Genomic DNA, 22,675 nt, shown 5'->3' on the forward strand with positions numbered 1-22,675 from the left:
GTTAATAATGTAGACTACAGACTCCAGTCAGAGAGAACTTGATCCCGATCCTGGAAGTCTAACTGGTTGACCTTAGACAAGTCACCTCACATCCCTGAGCATCACCTTTCCTCATATGCAAAATGGAGATAATAATACTACTTCACAGGTTTTTATAAAGATTTAATAAGAAAAGGGACATAAATGCTTAGTATAACACCTTTCACAAAGTGCTTAATAAACTCTTTTGTTACAGAAGTATCATAGCCTGACTCCCAATGGCATACTTACTGTTCCCCAGAATAGTTCTGGAAGAGAAGGGTCTGCCAAGACTTCACATGCTGTGTCAATTATATCCTGTTGGGAGAAGGGAAAGAAAATGGCTTATTTTCCCTAGGTGAACCAGTCTTTTTTTTTTTTTTTTTTTTTTTTTACAATATTCTATTGAAATAAAAATACCAATGAGCCTGACTGGCTTGGCTCAGTGGCCGAGCATCACCGATGAACCAGTTCGATTCCCACTGAGGGCACATACCCGGGTTGTGGGCTCGATCCTCAGTGGGAGACATGCAGTATGCAGCTGATCAATGGTTCTCTCTCATCATTGATTTTTCTGGCTCTCTCCCTCTCCCTTCCTCTCTGAAGTTAATAAAAACATATTTTAGCCCTAGCCAGTTTTGCTCAGTGGACAGATTGTCACCTGTGGACCAAAAGGTCCCAGGTTCAATTCCAGTTCAATCACGTACCTAGATTGCAGGCTCCTCCCTGGGCTCTGGTCAGGGCACATGCAGGAGGCAACCAATCAATATATTTCTCTCACATCAATATTTCTGTCTTTCCCTCTCTCTTCCATTCTTTCTAAAATCAATGGAAAAATATCCTCAGGTTAGGATTTAAATACACACACACACACACACACACACACACACACACTCTCATTTAGCATGTCAAAAAGAACAAAAGAGCCCTGGGTTTAAAAAGATTACGGCCCATCTAGGGTATATACTATTTATATCTGTTGTACGCTGTTAGGCAAATTCTCTGAACTTCAAATTCTTAATCTGTAAAATGGTGACAATATTCTCTGCTTCATAGTACTGTTGTAAGGATTAAATGAGAATGTACAGGGAAGTGAACTGTGTATTTTCAAATGCCATGTAAATGTGAGCTAGAACTAGGATCAGCTAAACTCTTCTAGAGAACAAGAATAATGCCTTTAAATTTTGTTTGTTTATCCTCACCCAAGGATATTTTTCCCATTGATTTTATTTTATTTTACTTTATTTATTTAATTTTTTAAAATATATATTTTATTGATTTTTCACAGAGAGGAAGAGAGAGGGATAGAGTCGGAAACATTGATGAGAGAGAATCATCAATCAGCTGCCTCTTGCACACCACCCACGGGGGATGTGCCCGAAACCAAGGTACATGCCCTTGACCGGAATCGAACCCGGGACCTTTCAGTCCGCAGGCCAATGCTCTATCCATTGAGCCAAACCGGTTTAGGCTCCCAGTAATTTTTAGACAGAGTGAGTGGAAGGGATGGAGAGAGACAGAGAGAAACCGATGTCAGAGACACATCACTTGGTCTCCTGCATACACCACAACCAGGACGAATATGAAGCCTGCTAACAACGTATGTGCCCTTTACTGGAATCAAACCTAGGACCCTTTAGTCGGAGGGCCGATGCTCTAACCCTGAGCCAAACTGGCTAGGGCAGTGGTCGGCAAACTCATTAGTCAACAGAGCCAAATATCAACAGTGCAACGATTGAAATTTGAGAGCCAAATTTTTTAAACTTAAAACTTCTTCTAACGCCACTTCTTCAAAATAGACTCACCCAGACCGTGGTATTTTGTGGAAGAGCCACACTCAAGGGGCCAAAGAGCCACATCTGGCTCAAGAGCCGCAGTTTGCCAACCAAGGGGCCAAAGTATTTTTTTTTTCTCAGCCCCTAGCACAGGCTTGGCACACACTGGGAATCTAATCAAGTCCTACAAAATTATTTTTTTTGCATTGACTGGGTAACTCAATTGGTTAGAGCGTCATCCTGATTTGCCAATGTTGTAGGTTCAATCTCTGGCCAGAGCACATATAAGAATCAACCAATGAATACATAAGTAAGTGGAATGACAAATCGATGTCTCTCTGCCTCCCTCTCCGTTCCTTCTCTTAAAAAAAAAAAAAAAAAAAAAAAAATCAATAAGATAAAATTTTTAAAAATCCAAGTACTTGGTCTCTTGCAATCCCAGTATGTTAATGCCAATCCTCCAAGGGTATAACAGAACCCAAATGTGACCAGAATTTTGGCAAAAGTTGCAAAACTTGTTCTAAGCCTCTAGAACTTTGGAAATTGATTCTTTCAATTAACATCAAATGTTTTTCTTTCTAATAATAAAACATTTTCAGCAAATTTATCAATTTTTTTAATTTTCATAACAGGTCCCGAATTATTAAAAATGAATACAATGATTTCTTCATAAAAAATTACTTCAAGACTCCTTGGAGAAATGGCAGATTCCAGGAGTGGGGCAGGAATCATATAAGATAATCCTGCAACAGTTGTCAGGTCAGAAAGCAACAGAGCTATTAAAATATGTGAAACAGAACCAGAAGCTAACCTAAAAAAGTTTTTACTGATCAAAGATGGGCCAATCTGAACATAAGAATATTAACTCCAATGGATTAAGTAAAACAAAGCTAATGTGTTTATCACGAGTTCACGCTGACATGTAAAAAATTTAAAACCCTCACTGGCCACCTTTGGAGAGTCCTAGGGGAAAAGGAAATATAGGAAAAGCAGAGTATCAAATAGTTAAAAAGAGCAAAAAAATTTTTTTTTAAACTAAGGTATAACTGATATACATTACATTAGTTTCAGATGTACATAATAATTCACTATTTCCACACACTGTGAAGCAAACTTCTTTTTTATAGCAATGTTCTAACCACTAAACACAAGAGGAAAGGTAGAATTAGGGCAGTGCCATTTGTAAATACCAGGGAATTAATGAGACTAGACAGTGTTGTGGCTTGTGGCTATCATAGTGGACAGCACAATTACAGACTGAAAGAAATTTGACAGATTTATCAACTAATAATGTATAGATCTTGTTTAGATTATTTTCCAAACAAGCTTATGACAAATTTATAAGATAATGAGATTTATAAGATAATTAGAAATTTGATTCCTGATTTGATATGTACAGATGTTGTGTTTTTAGATATAATAATAATTGTGAAAGTGTACTAAAATATTCATGAAATAAAATGATGACTGAAATTTGCTTCAAAATAATCAAGAAAGGCGTGGGCAAAAATGAATATATCAGCTGTGAAGCTGGTGAAGGGATCAACAGGGTTCATTATACAATTTTTTCTACTTTAGTGTAAGTTTGAAATGTTTCTTTTTTTTAAAAATGCCACAAAAGTATAGTTATTAGCACCCACAGATGTTTAGGCCAGATGCACTAGAGTAAAAAAATGAGATTACAAAACAGTGTATACACTGTGATTCCATTTCTAGAGAAGAGTTATTCTGCTTTTACATATGTACGCAGAAAATATTTTGAAGGAAACCCAATAAAATGTTAATGGGTTATCATGTGTGGTAGAATTACACTTTTTTCTTTTTATCGGCACCTCCTGATTTTTCTAATATCATGTGTATAACACGAGTGAAAACAAAGCAATACACCTGAGAGATATGGGTGTGTGTTTTATCAGCTCCTAAGTGGTATCTTGGGGATATGACTGCAAAGCTGGGCAGGGCAGGCAGCCTCACAAAAGCCAGACACTGACCTGCTGATTGCCCAGTGTGTGCAGCTCCAGCGAGGTCAGCACGAAAGAAAGGAGTCCATAGACACACATGCATGCGGTGCTGGTGGTGCACTGTAATGGCAAAGGAGTCAGTGAATAATTCTGAGTAACACAACTCTTCCCCAGATTCAGCATAATCTTATCACATTAATATAGTCCCTGTGACACATGGGAAGGGAAACTGAGGCTTCATAATTTTCCTAATTTAGTCCCAAGATCAGGAAGACAAAGGAAGAGAAAGCAGGAACCAAAACTATTATAAGAGCCCAGCTAGTGTGGCTCAGTGGTTGAACATTGACTGACCCATGAACCAAGAGGGAGCTAGTTCCATTCCTGGTCAGGGCATATGCCTGAATTTCGGGCTCAATCCCCAGTTGGGGTGTGCAGGAGGCAGCCAACTGATGGTTCTCTCATCGATGTGTCTCTCTATTCTTCTCGCTTCTTCTCTTTCTAAAATCAATAAAAAAAACGTATTTCTAAAAAATATTATAAGAAAAAAATCAAAAGAAAATCATTTTCAAAATGATCAAAGTTTCCATGGGGAAGAAAATCATATCCGATCTACAGAAAGGATAGCCTGTACGTGCTAATATGAACTCTGCAGCTGCTTGAACTGTCACCAAGATAAATCGAACAGTGCCAACAAGTGGGGCCCGTTGGTTGAGGTTTCATTTCAGCATATCAAAACAAGCTGACTACACAGTATCATTCAAATTAAGCTCCAACACAAGACTCAAGAGAATTTCTAGTTCGTCCTGTTATAGCTGAATAAGTAACCTCCCCAAAAAGATTTCTCCTGTCAATATGGCCAAAGCTATCATCGAGGACATAAACTATACTGGAAAAAAGTCAGACATAATGGGTTCAAACTGCATCCGCCACTAAGTGGTAATTTTTATTCCTGAGGGCAAATTTTATCTCCCTGAATGTCCATTTCCTAATGCAAAAAACAAAAACCAAAATGCTAATCCATACTGCAAAAAAGTGATACAAAGATGAAATAATGTACCAGAAAGTGATGAGCACAATGTCTATAAAAAACAGTTATAACATCATCATTATTATCCACATCACTCTTACAATTATTATTACTACTATTATCGTGATTTATTAATGGGCTTCCACCTTGCTCTTTGCCCATTCTCAAGTTCAAACACCAATAGCCTGAGTCTCACATCATTTCCCCCACTGGACAGTGAGCGCAGTAGTCGGGTCAAGTACTGAAATACATTCAGTTGGATGGCTGTGCCACCTATCTTCCGGACAACACTGCTCGTCTCTTCTGGATTCAGGGTGTGGCGGAGGAGAGCCCAGGCCAAAAGCACTGGGGCATGATGTGAAATGTCCCCCAAGGTCAACATCAAACGGTCCATATCCTAATGAAAAAGGAACACTTCTGTGTCAATAACCAGAAAGAATCAGGACCCCTCCACAGGATCCTTCATATGCATAATTAAAGCCTTCTATTCATCCACAGAGGCCCTCTCCCATTCTGGTATTTTACCCTTCCCAAACCCCAGCCACCTCCCTAATCAACCCCTCAAGCACTCTTCGCTTTACCCATACTTTATTTCCTTCTGATTTTTAGCATTCTTAATCTAAGATTATAAAATACATGCTCAAATAGAGACTGCAAATTTCCCCTGATCCTTCTTGAACTTTCTCTGCTTTCTCCTCATTTTCTATCTTCCTAACCATCCCATCTCACAAGTCCTTCCCCTTTCCTCTTCCTGCACAGGCTCCACAGATACATACCCCTCCCAAAGGCTCTATCCTTGGGCGTCTTTTGTCCTACATCCTCTCCGAGTGACTCTACTCACCCTCACAGATCCCACTGTCACCTCTGTGCAGATAACTGACAAATCCAGTCAACTTAACAATGCAGGACCTCAAATTCCACAGCAAGGAAAACTTTATGGAGCAGTATAGTTGAGTGGTCAAAAACATACTACTATGAAAGATCTGAAAAAAAGGCAAGAGGCTGCTCAAAGTTCACCTGGCAAATCAGCCCATCCTGCGCAAACTGGTGCAGCTCTCTTCTGTCATCCAAAGCATACTTGAGCAACGACTCAATATCCATGCCTTCCACCAGGATAAGGGCACTGAAGTAGCTAGAAAGGAAAACAGTATCATGGTGTCATGAATGCTACTCTGACCTCATTGGAAAATAGGTGAAATCTTAAGACACTTCAATATCAAAGAAATTATGATTGTTAGGTTACATTCTTTCTCACACTAAGTCTTGTAAATCCAGTATGTATTTTACACTCCCAACACATCTCAATTTGACCAGCCACATTTTAAATGCTCAACAGTCATACATGGCTTATGCCTACCAAAGCACAGAGCAAGTCCTGAGGTTTCTACTGCCACCGATTACATCTGACCTTGATAAACTATCTGACTGCTCAAGTGTATATTTTTGTCCACAGAGGGAACAGACCTCTAAATGTAAATATTTCCATTGCCATAAAATTCAAAGTCCATGAACGGATCTCAGAGAGGGAAGGAAACAAATCTGCCTTATTTTTCATGGTCTCAGCGTTTGCAGTGTCTGGCCTGCAAGAGGTGCTCAATAAATATCTTGTTGAATGAAACTCTTCAATAAAACAGTAAGTAAACTAATAGAATGCAATATTTACTTTGATACTCCATGTCCTCTCAATCCCAGTCTTTATCCCCTATCTGACCTGGATCATGTTAGCATCCATCTATCGATAATTCCCCACCCACTAAGTGAAAAGTACTCCACCCTCACCCATTCACAGAATCACTATAATATCAATGTAACATTCTATGACCTCAATTAATTCAGCCTTACCCAATCCGATCCACAAAAGGATCCATGGTCTCATCTACCAGGTGCCTGTTGGTCTGCCTACTACCAAATCCTTGCTCTTTAAACAGCTTGGTTAATATCAATAGGTCACTAGGTGCCATCTCAAAGTATGCATAATAAAGGAAGATAATTTCTAGCAGCATGGACTGTTCCCGAAGGCACTGGACAAACCAGCGAGACACCTGACGCTCAGTCTGCACAACCAATGAAGAAAAAAATGGAAGAGAATTAAAGTCAGATTTACAAACATATTTAAATTTGTAAAGTTATTTTTACTAGGTGTTACATGTATAGTGGTCCCCCTTACCAACAAGGGATACATTCCAAGACCCTCAATGGATGCCTGAAACAATGGATGGTACTGAACCCGATATATACGCTTTTTTCCCTGAGAAATTTATGCTTTTGTTGCTATTGTAAATGAGCCCTTTTCTTCTATTAAATATTTAAAATATTTAAAATATTTATTGTTTTGGTTAAATTGCTTTAATAAACACATATCACTTTCAAAACAAAAGATTATAACAAGAACATTATTAATCTATAAATGCAGATTGGCTTTAGATTTAAAATAAAATAATCAGACTAGTGTCCCACACTAAATAATGATAATAAAGAAGACAAAATCTTGAGTTTAGAGTTCCATTAATCATTAAGAGAATATTTTAGGTAAGAGAGAAAGTAAATGTTTTATCCATGTGACATTTAAATTTTTCTGAAGACTGATAACTTATAAATATTTTAAGTTAACAAATGAATTAATAATTTAACTTGGAGCTCTATGAGAAAGAGTATATATTCTTCTAAGAATTATAGGAGGGTCCAATAACCACATACCATGAGGTTTCCATGTGTCTCCCATGTTGGTGCTTCAGTTCTATAAAGCTCTTCAAACTGCTGTCTATATTTTGTAACTAGCTCCTTCTCCAATTTATCAACACAGTCTGCATATTCAACCTTTAAAAAAAAATCCAAAACAGGGTAGCTTATAATATCTAGAGTAAAAGTTAAATAGTCAAATGAATATGATTGTGAATAATATAAAATTATTTAAAAGAGTTGAATTTTACGGGGTAAAGAGAATCAAGAAGACAAAATGGGCTTACCCTATAGGGATGTCTTTCATCTTGGAAATAAGTGAGAAGGTGTAAGACACAACGAAGAATACACATTCTTTCTTCATAGTAATAATCTGCAATCTGGGAAAAATATTCAAAATCAGCTACTCACCATTACATAGGATACTCAATTATAAATTTACTGATAAAGAGATCACTTAAAGATGTGGTTAAAAAGTTCAATTTATAATCAATCACAGCCCTGGCCGGTGTGGCTGTTTTTTTGTTTTTTTTGTGTGTGTTTTTTAAAAATATATTTTATTGATTTTTTACAGAGAGGAAGGGAGAGAGATAGAGAGCTAGAAACGTCGATGAGAGAGAAACATCGACCAGCTGCCTCTTGCACACCCCCATCCGGGGATGTGCCCGCAACCAATGTACATGCCCTTGACCGGAATCGAACCTGGGACCTTTCAGTCCACAGACCGACGCTCTACCACTGAGCCAAACCGGTTTCGGCATGGCTCAGTTAGTTGAATGTCATTCCTTGCAACAAGAGATCACCAGTTTGATTCCTGATCAGGGTACATGCCCAGGTTGCAGGCTCCATCCCCAAGTAGGGGTATACAGGAGGCAGCCAATCAATGTTTCTTTCTCATTGATTTTTCTCCTTCTGTCTCCCTCTCCCTTACTCTCTCTAAAATCAATAAGAACATATTTTTTAAATAAAATAAAATAAAACCAATCGCAGAAATGGAAACAGTATAAGGCCAAAAGAAAGCAAAAGACCTTCATGAACTGGGATACAGGTAAAGTCATGCAAGATAAAAGCAATTATCCTATATAATAAAGAGGTAATATGCAAAGTGACCGTTGCTCCAACACACAAGATGGCCACCCCCACGTGATCAAAGATGGCCACCCCCATGTGGACACAAGATGGCCGCCACAAGATGGCTGGCAGGGGAGGGCAGTTGTGGGCAATAAGGCCAGCAGGGGAAGGCAGTTGGGAGGGACCCAGGCCTGCAAGGGAGGACAGTTGGGGAGAACCAGGCCCGAAAGGGAGGGCAGTTGGGGACAATCAGGTTAGCAGGGGAGCAGATAGGCATCGATCAGGCTGGCAGGGGAGTGGTTAGGGGATGATCAGGCGGGCAGGCAGAAGCGGTTAGGGGCAATTAGGCAGGCAGGCAGGTGAGCGGTTGGGAGCCAGCAGTCCTGGATTGTGAGAGGGATGTCCGACTGCCCCTTTAGAGGCATCCCTTGAGGGGTCCCAGATTGGAGAGGGTGCAGGCTGGGCTGAGGGGACACCATCCCCCTAGTGCACGAATTTCGTGCACCAGGTTCTCTAGTTTAATAATATAAACAAATTCTTCTGGCAGTTAGATCATTCAAGTAATACACAATACTATAAACTGACAGACAAATATGTGAAAGCAAATATAAAAACACCACTGGTGCATGCCCCAATTCCTTATAACTAATGTTCTTAGTTCTCCCTAAATACCAAATAGGAAACTACTTCAGCAGTCATGGTCAAATTCCATTTTAAAATCAGATCCTGGGTGAGAAGGTTGCTTTGGGAGGTAGGAGGAGTTAAAGAAATACAAATTAATCCTGTTGCATTTGGATCTAGAGAAAAAATATCCATTAACCAGTTTCACCCCAATGACTGAAGAATCTCCTTTGGAAAAAGAACTCGGTTGGTTCCAGTGGATTAAAAACCTCTTGTTTCACAAAACAAGTTAATTAAGTGTCCTCATTAGAACCTCAATGCTTTAATGCTCAGGAAAACAAGGTTAAGAAACCGGCACTCCATTTTACATCTAAGAACGGAAATGGTGACTTCTACTGACCTTCAAGATTAAGGCCTGGCTCTGCCTCTCATCTTGCAGTACCGTCTGAAAGAAAAAAGAAAAGACAGGAAGCCACCTTAGTAGCAATACTAAATCCACAAAGAAAAAAGGTAAATATCTTCACCTCACCCTCCAAGATTATAACTGCCCATTCATTTCCGCAAACATTTTACCCAACTATATATTCAAGTCTGTGCTCCAATCCCTGCCCGCTTCCTCTGGCCTTGGTTTCCTATACATAAAATGGGAAACCGGACAGGCTCAATGTTGTTCTAGGTCCATTTCAGCTCTGATCCCTGAGACTCTGAGGAACAAGTCAGTATTTGACCTCTCCCCACCTTCAAGTCTGAGCACAGACCTCAGCTTAAGCATATTTTTTTAGGCCTTTAAAAAGTATTGCCTCGCCAAAACCGGTTTGGCTCAGTGGAGAGCGCATCGGGCTGAGGACTGAAGGGTCCCAGGTTCGATTCCGGTCAAGGGCATGTACATTGGTTGCAGGCACATCCCCAGTGGGGGGCGTGCAAGAGGCAACTGATCGATGATTCTCTCTCATCGATGTTTCTAACTCTCTATTCCTCTCCCTTCCTCTCTGTAAAAAATCAATAAAATATATTTAAAAATAAAAATAAAAAAATAAAAAGTATTTCCTGAAAGTAGATTTATCTGATTACCTATCTCTTTTGCAAGGAACTGGTACCAAAACCTTAAATTATCTAAAACTAACAAGGAAAAGGATAAATGCAAAAGAATGGAGCTGAACATAACCACCAACCTTTAACAAGTCCCGAGTTCCTCGGTAATCCTCTTGAAGGTAACACTGGAGTAACTGCACACTCTGTTCTTCGTCAAGACCCTGAAACACAGAGGTTATAAGGGGGGAACAGTCACCTCAGCTCAGAAATCATATATTGGATGCAAAGTGTTCTAAAGATGTGTCCTCTGGAATGAACACAGAACTTGAATAAACAAAAATCTTGAATAAAGATTTCATACAACGTAACAATTTTAACCGAAATAGGAGAAAACAATGTGGCATGTAGTTTATGTGACACATGTGCATGCCAGAAACAATTTGCCCATTCACCAAGCACATTAATACAGCCGCAGATATTCTCTGGGTTTACAAAATTAAAAGGAAACAGCTACATATTTGAATACAGTCTAGTCAATTTAAAGAACATCACGTGTTCGCTGAAGAAAACACTATGTTATACAGTATATGGGTCAGGCAACTGGATTTGTGGCTCTTTGCCAGAAGAGTTGCAATCTAGATATTTATAAAGCACAGTATTCAATTTAATTTCTCAAAACTAAAGTAAACTAAATTTCCACTAATAACCACTAACAATAAAACTATGCACATCCATACTCCAGGTAATAAATTGAGCCAATGCTAACTTTTACTTACCAAAAACTTGCTGATTCGTAAACCCAGTTCCTTCAGTGGTAAAGGTATATCTTTATTAGCTTTCACTTTTTCAGCTGAATTTGGACTATGAAAAGAACAATGAATCATTTCCTCATTCTCAGTGACCCTCTGAGGGTTAAAATAAAAATACTTAAAGATATTTTTACTACAGACCTTATTTTGCCCTTTAGGTGACTACAAAATACACACATACACACACAAGTTCATTGCTACAGACTTTTAACACAGAACTATTTATGCCTAGGTAATAAATATAGTTTAGGTCTGTTACAAATGATAGCTATAACAATATTATTTATAAATGAGTTATATTATTTTTTATCCTTACTACTCTGAAAGGTAAATATTACTATCCCCATTTTACAAAGGGAATTATCAACACTCAGAAAACAACTTACCAAAAATCCCACAGCTAATAAAAAGTTGAAGTGAAATTTAGACCAGGTGTTAGTATATATACACTTATTACCTACTCTGTCCACTGAGAAGGCCTAGAAGCTATGACACCCCACCCCATGCCCACCGCAGCAGTGAGCACACCCAGCACCCAGATCTTGGGTTCTAATACCATTCTCAATAAAAGGTATCAGGAATCGTTGGTGAAATGGTTGATCTAGAGCTGGGGTGGAGTACTAGATGAACCTGGAACATCTTATAATGCCAGAAAATAAAAAAAATACTCAGGAAACAAAAGGAGGGCACATGTCAAAAGGTCACAGAAGCCAACCTAAAAAAACTCCCATTGGCCAAAGCTGGAACAGGTATAAACAAGTATAAGCTAAATATACACGAGTTCCTAGTTATATAAAAGAATAAACAGACAAACAAACAAATAGGGGAGACAGGGAAATCTTCCTTACAGAAAAAGTCCAAATAATATACATAAGTACTATCCCCTTTAGAAGGTGAACTTTAATTCCACTATACCCCTACCTTCAGAGTGGCTATATTTAGTGATTTATTTCCAAAAATAGAGGACAGAAAGAGAGAAAAAGTGACTTTACAGAGGAGAAACTTGGCAAATGCTACTTTAGTCGAGGTAGCAAAGTTAACATCACCAGTGATTTCATATGGATAACCCTTTCAATGCATATCCTCTGTTATGATGTGATAAGAATGATACTTTACCTTTCTGAATTCTTTTCAAAACCCATAACCCAATCTAATAGTAAGAAAAACATCAAACAAATCCAAATTGAGGGCGTTTTATAAAATATTTGATTGGTCCTCCTCAAAACTATTCAAGGTCATGAAAATCAAGGAAAGACTGAGATACCATTAACTAAGAGCTAAGGAGACATGACAGCTAAATGCAATATGGTACCATGCATTGATCCTACAACAGAAAGAAAACATTAAAGCAAAAATTTGGTGGGTGTCAAATTAAAATAAAGCTTCAGTTAAAAAAAAAAAAAAAAAAAAAAAAAAAAAAGTATGTTAAGACTTCAAATCCCATGCTACCAGAAAGGGAAGTTTTGTCTTTAAGAAAAGAAACTAATGCCCTAAATGTCTAGTCTGTGAACTAAAGCATGTTGTTGTTGGATTTTTATAGACTCACATTTCACAGAAAATCCACAACACAAAGGCTAGTATAAGGTTAAACAATAAGTTCTAAAAGAGGCAACACAGAATGATGGTTAAGAACACAGACACTGGAGTAAGACTGCCAGGTTTGAATCCTGGTTCTACCACTTACTAGCTGTGTGACCTTGGGCAAGTTATTTAACCTCTTTGTGCCTCAGTTTCCCCATCTGTAAAATGGAAACAATAATAAAAGTACCTAAATGTGATAATATAGTGATTATCTTTTTTTTTAAAAGTTCATATATTTTAGATACATAGTAAAGTATTTACAGATAAAATAACTGTAATGATGTCTGTGCGTTACTTCAAAATAATTATGGGGGAAGGGTTAACAGATGAACAAAAAAAAGTTCTTCACTAGCCTAAGAGAATGAAGATGGAAGGTGAAGATGGAATAAAATCAACAGATGTTCAGAAGCAGAAGGGAAATGGGAGTGGGGGGGAGCGGGCCTTGGAACTGCAATGCCTAACACAGTGAGATCTGAACTAGGAATTAAGGTAAAAGAGTCTAGTCCTTCCTACAGGTATAGTCTTTTCTTTTTTTTCTTTTCTTTTTTTAACTACTTTATTTTATTTTTCCACTGCCCAGTAAAAAAAAAAACAGAAACAAACTTACATTCACCTCCATAATAAAAATTGTTCATTGCTACGTTCCAGCATTTGGTGCTGACAGTGCCTCACACAATTTGGACCAAAATATATATTTGAATACTTAATTGAGTATTTAATAAACCCTCATCCCCAGACACTACAGTTATATAATTGTATTCAACAATACTCTACTTTTAGAAGGAATTTCCCTTCCTTTAAAAAAACAGGTTTCCACTGGTTTCCTTTATAAAAGACAATTTGGTTTCTATTGCTAACCAAACTGTATTCTCTCTGATCTACCTAACCCAGCAATACCATTCATGAAAATGGTTTCACCTACACCAGCTTCTTCAGGGGAAATACTCTGAGCAGATGCCTACGATAGCCATACCTGGGAGGTTTGTAGTAGGAAAGTCCTTCTAATAGCCGCTGCCAATGTTTATTCAGTTCTGCCTCAATCTGATTCTGGAAAAGAATAAGGAATACAAATGCAATTTTAATCAATTTCACAATCACAGTGATGATTATATATTCCTTTCAGTTTTTTTTAATATGAAAAAACTGGGCGTTCTTGCCTAGCTGGTGTGGCTCAGTGGTTGAGCATCGACCTATGAACCAAGCTGTCACTGTTGATTCCCGTTCAGGGTACATGCCGGGGTTGCAGTAGAGGGCATGCAGAAAGCAGCCAATTGATGATTCTCTTTCATCAATGGTGTTTCTGTCTCTGTCTGTCTCTCCCTCTCCCTTCCTCTCTCTGAAATCAATAAAAACACATTAAAAAATTATTTTGAAAAGAAAAAAAAAATGTGTTCTTCCCCACAGTTGAAATCATTTTGGATAGAGAATTCCGTAGCCTTTTCTTTGCTTAACATTCTAACATAATGATTTCACCTTATTATGAAAATCTTGATAAACATTCTTAAGTGATTGCATATTTTACCAAGCGACTAGATCATAATTTATTTACCATTCTTATAATGTTAGATACACTTAAGCTGACTGTAACTCCTTATTAATATAAATAATGCTATGGTTATGAGCCTTGGGCACAAAACCTTTTCAGGATTCTTTTCTTTTAAGAGATACAGTTCTGCCGAAACCGGTTTGGCTCAGTGGTAGAGCGTCGGTCTGCGGAATGAAGGGTCCCAGGTTCAATTCCGGTCAAGGGCATTTACCTTGGTTTCGGGCACATCCTCAGTAGGGGGTGTGCAAGAGGCAGCTGATCGATGATTCTCTCTCATCGATGTTTCTAATTCTCTATTCCTCTCTCTTCCTCTCTGTAAAAAATCAATAAAATATTTAAAAAAAAAAGAGAAAGATACAGTTCTTGCCCTAGCTGGTCTTCTCAGTAGTTGGAGCATCAGACTATGCACCAAAGGGTCGTGGGTTCGATTCCTCATTAACGGCACGCACCTGGGTTGTAGGTTTGCTCCCTGCCCCTAGTCGGGGTACGCGCAGGAGGCAACCAGTCAATGTGTTTCTCTCACATCAGTGTTTCTCTCTGTCTTTCTGTCTCTCCCTTCTACTCTCTCTGAAAAGCAATGGAAAAAATATCCTCAGGTGAGGATAACAAAAAATAAAAATAAAAATGATGCAGTCCTAGAAGTGGAATTATCAGATGAAGGCATATCAAAAAAATATTAAGGCTCATCAAAACCGGTTTGGCTCAGTGGCAGAGCGATGGTCTGCGGACTGAAAGGTCCCAGGTTCGATTCCGGTCAAGGGCATGTACATTGGTTGCAGGCACATCCCCAGTAGGGGGTGTGCAAGAGGCAGCTGGTCGATGTTTGTCTCTCATCAACATTTCTAGCTCTCTATCTCTCTCCCTCTCTGTAAAAAACCAATAAATTAAAAAAAAAAAAGTTAAGGCTCTAAAAAAAGTGTAATATTCCTTTTATTAATTACAATAAAAACAATAGTAATAGCCGAAACCGGTTTGGCTCGGTGATAGAGCGTCGGTCTACGGACTGAAGGGTTCCAGGTTCGATTCCGGTCAAGGGCATGTACCTTAGTTGCAGGCACATCCCCGGTGGGGGGTGTGCAGGAGGCAGCTGGTTGATGTTTCTCTCTCATTGACGTTTCTAGCTCTCTATCTCTCTCCCTTCTTCACTGTAAAAAACCAATAAAATATATTAAAAAAAAAACAAAAAACAATAGTAATAATTGAGTGTCATCTTAACATTTTACGCTCACAGAGTCAGAACACTAGAGGATCAATATGAAGAACTGTCCTTTATAGATTATATACTGGAAAATGTCCTAGAAACCACAGCCTCTCTGACCTAAGGAGCTAGCTAAATGGAAAAGGGAGAAAAGGCAAGTAAAGTAGGAGATAGAAAAGGCCTGAGAATCTTTTTAGCCTGAGGTAGCAGAACAGTATTTGTACCATGACCCTCAGTAGCCAATCAAGCAGCACTGTTCTCTTTTCAGAAAAGAAATCACTAAGGAACAAGAAAGGCAGAGATTTAGAAAACTTTTAGCAGTGAGACTATAAGACACACTACATTTCAGCAGAGAAAAGAAATGTATAAAGTTTTAGAATTTAAAAAATGTGTTTACTTCCTACTTCAAAGAGAAGGCACTTAAAAAACACACAAAAACAATACAAACTGCACGAAGATCCATAGAAGCCACTCAAAAACACCACCACTTACCAGTTCTCTCAGAGCTGACCTTCCAAGCAGAATTGTCCACAGTTCTCTACTGCTCCTGGAAAATGACAGAAAGCAGACTGGACTAAGCTATCTCACAGCTATTTTATCTATTCTCTAAAGCAAAAAGCTCAATGTACAAAACAATTTGTTAAAATTTTGGACAGTAACCCTATTGTATTCTTAGAAGTTTGATGTTCAAAATTAAAATCAAAAAACTAAAAGATAGCCCTACTTGGTTTAGCTCGGTGGACAGAGCGTCAGCCTGCAGACTGAAGTGTCCCAGGTTGGATTCCAGTCAAGGGCACATGCCCTGGTTTCGGGCTCGATCCCCAGTAGGGGGGTACAAGAGGCAGCCAATCAATGATTCTCTAACATCACTGATGTCTCTATCTCTCTCTCCCTCTCCCTTCCTCTCTGAAATCAATACAAATATATATATATTTTTTAATTAGTATTTGGCCTTTTCACGAAGATGGCGCCGAAAGCAAAGAAGGAAGCCCCTGCCCCTCCCAAAGCGGAAGCCAAAGCAAAGGCTTTGAAGGCAAAAAAAGCAGTGTTGAAAGGCGTCCACAGCCACACAAAAAAGAAGATCCGCACGTCCCCCACCTTCCGACGGCCAAAGACACTAAGGCTCCGGAGGCAGCCTAAATATCCTCAGAAGAGCGCGCCCAGGAGAAACAAGCTTGACCACTATGCCATCATCAAGTTCCCCCTGACTCCCAAGTCAGCCATGAAGAAGATAGAAGACAATAACACACTTGTGTTCATTGTGGATGTCAAGGCCAACAAGCACCAGATCAAACAGGCTGTGAAGAAGCTCTATGACATTGATGTGGCCAAGGTCAACACCCTCATCAAGCCTGATGGCGAGAAGAAGGCATATGTTCGACTGGCTCCTGACTATGATGCTTTGGATGTTGCCAACAAAATTGGAATCAACTAAACTGAGTCCAGCTGCCTAATTCTAAATATAAAAATTTTACACTGTAAAAAAAATAATAATAAATAAATATAAAAAATAAAAATTAGTATTTGATCATAACGAGAATCAACATTAAGCAGTTGTAATTGCCAGGCACCGAACACCTTGACTAGTTGATTATGAACAACTTATGAGGCAGACACTGTTATTATCCCCAGTATTTCATCTGAAAACTACGGTTTAAGGGTGGTTAAGTAAGTTGCCTAACATCACAAAGCCAATATATAATGGAGCCAGAGCTGGGACCCACGTTTGCACAAATGCAGAGTTTAATCCTTACATTACACTGCTTCAAGGTGCACCAAAGAATTCATCCTACAAGCAAAGACTGAGGTGAAGCTTTCTGCTCTAGAAGGGCTCACCACACCCATAATACAGGGGCTGGCACACAGGAGAGGCTCAAAATTACATGCTGATGAATGACTACCACAGGAGGAGAGTAAGTCCCTTTCAGACCTGTAATCTAATTGGAAGAGAAAAATTAGAAAAAAAACAAGTCTCTGCAGAAGTGCCAAGAGAAGACAGAATAAAAGAGAAAACAGTAATTTAAGAGGAAGGGAATCCTTGGGGAAATGAATGTTACTGGTTCCTCAATTCTACACATTTACTGGTCTAGGAATAATGGGAATCCAAATAAATCTAGAACTTCATGATGCTAATATTGGGATTGACAAAGGATGTGAAGTACACATTACACACACATCAGCAAAAAAGTAGAAAGTAATGAAGAGCTTAATCCTAACAAACACTCCAAAGTAATATAATCTTATCTAAGACAAAAAGAGGGTCAGAGAAGAGAAAGATCACTGGGAACTGATCTAAGGACTAATGAATGACTTCACCTCAAATAGGGACTTGAAGGTTTAAGCAGGTGATTCTCAGGACACAAGACATGGCTTGAACTGTGACGTCCAAGCCAAAGACTCAGGGAAGCATCTTCAATATATTTTTTCACAAACAAAATATATACTATCATGTCTCATTTATTTATACAAATAAACTTGCAGTAAGTATTTGTAGGAGAAACTAAGGAACAGAAATCAAATAAGTAGCCTGAAGGGTAATGATAAATTTTATTGACTTCCAGGCCAATGTTCTGGCAGGCAACATGGAACTCCATTCCTAAATGAGCTGAAACTGGAAATTATCTTCCTTAGAGAGATCCATATCACTGGAAAATGTTGGGTGAACACTGGGAGGCTAGGAATAATAGTCTCTACAACTGCATCCTTTAGGTAGAAAGCTGAGACACAGCCAACCTACTCGGAGTAGTTCTTTTGAGAAAGTTATATTCCACATGAAGATAATAAACAAAAGTGGTCACTGCTTGCCTTGGCCTGCATTTCTCAGTGGTTAGAGCATTGGTCGGGGCACCAAAGGGTCCAGGGTTCGATTCCTGGTCAAGGGTATGTACCTGGCATGCAGGTTCGATCCCCAGCCCTGATGGGGCAGTCGGGGTGCATGTAGGGGGCAACCAAGCAATGCCCCCCCACTCCCTTCCACTCTCTAAAAAATAAAAATGCATCCACCCTCAGGTGAGGATTAACAACAAAAAAGAAAGTGGTCACTGCCCACAGATACTCTCACTCCATAGATGAGGCTCATCTCTCCTGCACGATTTAAGCATAGCAGAAAGCTTTTCACACCACCATTTTTTTTAGTACAGGTACACCAATCCAACACCTAGAAACATATTAACTGAAAAACACGATACCCCAAAATGCCAATATTCAAACAGAGTTTCTGCCAAACCTTGACTGACTTCCCAAAGCCTGACTGATCTAAGAGTATTCCATGTTTGACTACTGCCAACTCACATGGCTTTCCTACATGCTTCAGAGCCACCTCAGAACTATTCTAAAAAGGGTTCACATCTGGAGAAACAAACCAGGTTGGCAAGGTGGCCTGTCTGAAGTCACTTGCGTATCAGCAGGCACCAGGAATCGAAAATTAAAGTGTTCTCGGTCCAGATCTTTAGGTATTTCAACAGAAGGAAGCTGCACGGATTCGTGCACCAGTGGGGTTCCTCAGCCTGGCCTGCAGGATAGGCGGAAACCGGCTCTCCAACGTCCCCGGAGGGGTCTTGGATTGCGAGGGCGCAGGCCAGGCTGAGGGACCCCACCAGTGCATGATCAGCTGAGAGAAACGCTGGAGGTTGGAGGGGCGGGGGGCGCGGAGACAGACACCGTGGGAGAGTCCCAGGGTGTGTCTGGCCTGTCTCCCCCAGTCCTGATCAGCTGGACCCCAGCAGCAAACTAACCTACGGGTGGGAGCGTCTGCCCCCTGGCGGCCAGTGCCCGTCATAGCGAGCAGTTGAGGGGCCTTAGCCTATTAGCAGCATAAGCACTCTGATTGAACAGCTGTGGCCGTGACAACTTGGCTAATATATTAGGCTTTTATCATTGAGGACGGAGGATGTTCTCCTGACACAGGCTCTGAGCTGAGCGTCAAGTCCTTAGGTCACTTCTTCCGTCTTCAGGTATGAGTTGGGAGGGTTCCCAGGACGATCAAAGCATTTTTTCACGCTTCTCTTCCCTTGTTCTATTTCATTGAAGAAGACGCCTCGCCTCCCCCTGCAGGAGCTAACCTGCACCCAGGCTCCACCACGATGACGAAGAGGAGGACGCAGGGACCACCCCGCCGCCTGTGGCTCAGAGCTGACAGGAAGCAGCAGAGGAGGAAAAGCAAGCTGGTCCTCACAAGCCCCGAAGCAGGGCCCGCAGCCGGCAGGGGAGGGAGCGGGTCCGCCTGCAGTACGTGCCGAGCGCCGGCCACCTGCTCCTCGGGGGCCCGGGCCACGGCGGGCAGGGAGGCAGCAGGGCCGGGGCCGCCGGGGATGGGCGCTCCGAGGAGGGCGGCAGCAGCACGAGCCTTCCCGCCGCGCCGCGGAGACGGAGGAGACGGAGACGGAGAACCCCCGCGGCTGCCCCTCGCCGTCCGGGCCGGGCGGTGAGTCAGCGGCCATGAGCGCCTCCGGAGCGGAGCGGAGAGGGGCGGGCTCGGCCCGGGACGCGCCTCCCCGGGGTCTGCGCCAGGCAGAGCGCTTTCCTTTTCCTATTTCACCTCCTGGTCCCCGAGCCCAGGGCGGCGCCTGGCACCTCGTGCGGGAACCGGGCGGGTCGGTGACGGAGCCGCCGCCCGAGAACGTGAAGGGACGGATGAATGAAAGGCTGCGCGGGGAGAGGGCAGGGGCGGCGGCGGCGGCGGCGGCGCGGCGCCACACGAAGCCCCGGGGAGCGAACGGGGCTCCCCCGGGCGACCGCGAAGCGCCCCGTCGCGCCCCGAAGGGGCGTCACGCCAGACGAGGAAGCGCGGCGGGGGCCGAGGGCGCGCCCTTGGGGAGAGGGAAGGAAGGGGAGGAAACTGGTGAGGAGACCGGAGGCCGGCGCCGGGAGAAGGGCTGAGGCACCGGCCCCCTTCTCGGAGAAGTCGCCTCGGATCCCCACGCGAGGGGACCGTTTGGACGTAACCGCCTCCCGTCTTGGCGCCCGTTCACCAGGCCGGGCTTCGCCCCGCTCCCGCCGCCACATGTCGCTCCCTGTTCCCGCCCCGTTTCCACTCGGCCTCGAGCCCACGCCTCACGGCCGCCCCGGCCGCTTCGGCCCGCTCCGCACCTCACACACAGCTCGCCGGCGGCAGCCGCCATCTTCGGCGCCCGCGCGCGCGCCCGCCCCGCCCCCAAGCGCCGCGCCCACGTGACCGCTCGCCTCCACACGGGCGCGTGGGCGGGGCTTTTGCATCACGTGACGGCGGGGCGGAGCCAAGATGGCGGCCTCCGAGAGAGGTTAAGATCCCGCGGCTGCGGCAGCCCAGGCTGTGATGAAGGCGGCGGAGTGGCAACTTCTGCGCAGTAGGTGGGAGGTGGTGGAGGGTGACCGGGCACCAGCTGCCAGGTGTCAGAGGGTGCCCGACCGTGGAGCTTGCGTCCTCTCCGCTGCAGAGCGAGGAGAGAAGGTGCCGGCCGCGTGAGGCTGCGGCTCTGCCTGGGAGGGCTTGCGGGGCTCAAAGTCCAAGGCGTCCCCTGTCACCCCTTTTTGTCCGGGTCCCCGGCCTAGAGACATGACCCGGCATCGCGCGCCCGGGGCCCCCGAGACCGGCGCCCCGCTGAGCGGGTCGGTGCTGGCCGAGGCGGCCGTGGTGTTCGCCGTGGTGCTGAGCATTCACGCCGTGGTGATGGACCGGTACTCGTGGTGCGCCGTGGCCCTGGCGGTGCAGGCCTTCTACGTCCAGTACAAGTGGGACCGGCTGCTGCAGCAAGGAAGCGCCGTCTTCCAGTTCCGAATGTCCGCGAACAGCGGCCTGCTGCCCGCCTCCATGGTCATGCCTCTGCTCGGACTGGTCATGAAGCAGCGCTGCGAGGCCGCTGGGAACCCGTACTTCGAGCGCTTTGGCATTGTGGTGGCAGCCACTGGCATGGCAGTGTCCTTCTTCTCATCGGTGTTAGCGCTGGGCATCACTCGCCCCCTGCCCACCAACACATGCGTCATCTCGGGCTTGGCTGGGTGCGTCATCACGTATATCATGAAGCACTCGCTGAAGGTGGGTGAGGTCATTGAGGTCCTGGAGGTCCTGCTGATCTTCGTCTACCTCAACATGATCCTGCTGTACCTGCTGCCCCGCTGCTTCACCCCGGGGGAGGCGCTGCTGGTGTTGGGTGGCATCAGCTTCTTGCTCAACCAGCTCATCAAGCGCTCCCTCACTGTGGTGGAGAGCCAGGGAGAGCCCGTGGACTACTTCCTGCTGGTGGTGGTGGTAGGGATGGTCCTCATGGGCCTCATCTTCAGCTCCTTCTTTGCCTTCATGGACCCAGGTACCTGGGCCTCCTCCATCTTCTTCCACCTGATGACCTGTGTGCTGGTCCTCGGCGTGGCCCTGCCCTGGCTTTATCGGCTCACCCGTAGGAACCCCTTGTTATGGCTTTTACAATTCCTCTTCCGGACGAAAATCCGCATCTACCTCCTAGCCTACTGGTCTTTGCTGGCCACCTTTGCCTGCCTGGTGGTACTGTACCAGAATGCCAAGCGGTCATCCTCTGAATCCAAGAAGCACCAGGCCCCCACCATTACCCGGAAATATTTCCACTTCATTGTGGTGGCCACCTACATCCCAGGGATCATCTTTGACCAATACCTGCTCTACATGGCCGCCACCGTGTGTCTGGCAGTCTTCATCTTTCTAGAGTATGTGCGCTATTTCCGCATCAGGCCCCTGGGCCACACTCTGCGCAGCCTCCTCTCCCTCTTCCTGGACGAACGAGACAGCGGACCACTCATCCTGACACACATCTACCTACTCCTGGGCATGTCTCTTCCCATTTGGCTGATCCCCAGACCCTGCACAGAGATGGGGAGCCTGGGGGGAGCGAGAGCCCTAGTCCCCTACGCCGGCGTCCTGGCTGTGGGCGTGGGTGACACCGTGGCCTCAATCTTTGGCAGCACCATGGGGGAAATTCGCTGGCCCGGAACCAAAAAGACGTTCGAGGGGACCATGACATCCATCTTTGCCCAGATCATTTCTGTCGCTCTCATCTTAATCTTTGACAATGAAGTGGACATAAACCAGAGTTATGCTTGGATATTGGGGTCCATCAGCACAGTGTCCCTTCTAGAAGCATACACTACGCAGATAGACAACCTCCTTTTGCCCCTCTATCTCCTGATACTGCTGATGGCCTAGCTCTTATACAGCAGCGATGATGGAAACGGGGACGTGGAGGGAACCGATGGCCCCCACAGCAGCCAGCCACGTGGACGTAAAGAGGCGAGTGATGAGAAGCAGGTTTGATTTTTCAGTTGATTCAGATTCAAAATAAAAATTAAAGCTCTCCTGGTTTTAAGTTTTATTGATATTCAAAAGCAAAAAGACCGCCCGGCTGGTGTGGTT

At 43.2% G+C, this 22,675-nt stretch overlaps 3 protein-coding genes across 5 annotated transcripts in view; 2 read left to right on the plus strand and 1 right to left on the minus strand.

The window, feature by feature from the left end:
- Positions 1–20,499, minus strand: part of NUP188 (nucleoporin 188) — a 42,219-nt gene extending 21,720 nt beyond the window's left edge. For 2 of the 3 annotated variants that reach the window (XM_084899806.1, XM_084899805.1), the window contains exons 1-13: positions 20,407–20,499; positions 15,811–15,865; positions 13,548–13,621; positions 10,961–11,045; positions 10,325–10,405; positions 9,553–9,597; positions 7,748–7,840; positions 7,479–7,598; positions 6,624–6,835; positions 5,799–5,913; positions 4,978–5,178; positions 3,785–3,874; positions 271–336 (exon numbers count right to left, since the gene is read on the minus strand). In XM_084899806.1, the coding sequence (XP_084755932.1) occupies positions 271–336; positions 3,785–3,874; positions 4,978–5,178; positions 5,799–5,913; positions 6,624–6,835; positions 7,479–7,598; positions 7,748–7,840; positions 9,553–9,597; positions 10,325–10,405; positions 10,961–11,045; positions 13,548–13,621; positions 15,811–15,865; positions 20,407–20,438 (1,269 nt within the window). In that variant the 5' untranslated portion in view covers positions 20,439–20,499. Of the gene's footprint in view, positions 1–270; positions 337–3,784; positions 3,875–4,977; positions 5,179–5,798; positions 5,914–6,623; positions 6,836–7,478; positions 7,599–7,747; positions 7,841–9,552; positions 9,598–10,324; positions 10,406–10,960; positions 11,046–12,677; positions 12,733–13,547; positions 13,622–15,810; positions 15,866–20,406 lie in introns of all 3 variants that reach the window. The other variant, XM_084899807.1, reaches the window with a different exon arrangement.
- Positions 16,277–16,793, plus strand: LOC311629840 (large ribosomal subunit protein uL23-like). Its single transcript, XM_084898305.1, has one exon. The coding sequence runs from the start codon at positions 16,283–16,285 to the stop codon at positions 16,751–16,753; it is 471 nt and encodes a 156-aa protein (XP_084754431.1). The 5' UTR covers positions 16,277–16,282; the 3' UTR covers positions 16,754–16,793.
- Positions 20,500–20,851: 352 nt separating the features above from the next.
- On the plus strand, positions 20,852–22,623 carry DOLK (dolichol kinase; the record flags this gene model as incomplete). Its single annotated transcript, XM_084899837.1, has 1 exon — positions 20,852–22,623. One exon carries the CDS (start codon positions 20,852–20,854, stop codon positions 22,466–22,468), a length of 1,617 nt encoding a protein of 538 aa, XP_084755963.1. The 3' UTR covers positions 22,469–22,623.
- Between the last annotated feature and the right edge of the window lie 52 nt (positions 22,624–22,675).

Source organism: Pipistrellus hanaki (genome assembly GCF_964339955.1).
Source record: "Pipistrellus hanaki genome assembly, chromosome: 11".
NCBI classification, from domain to species: Eukaryota; Metazoa; Chordata; class Mammalia; order Chiroptera; family Vespertilionidae; genus Pipistrellus; species Pipistrellus hanaki.

What these genes read in the sequence shown, in the direction of transcription:
- LOC311629840 (XM_084898305.1), top strand. Translation starts at nt 16,283, where the DNA reads ATGGCGCCGAAAGCAAAGAAGGAAGCCCCTGCCCCTCCCAAAGCGGAA.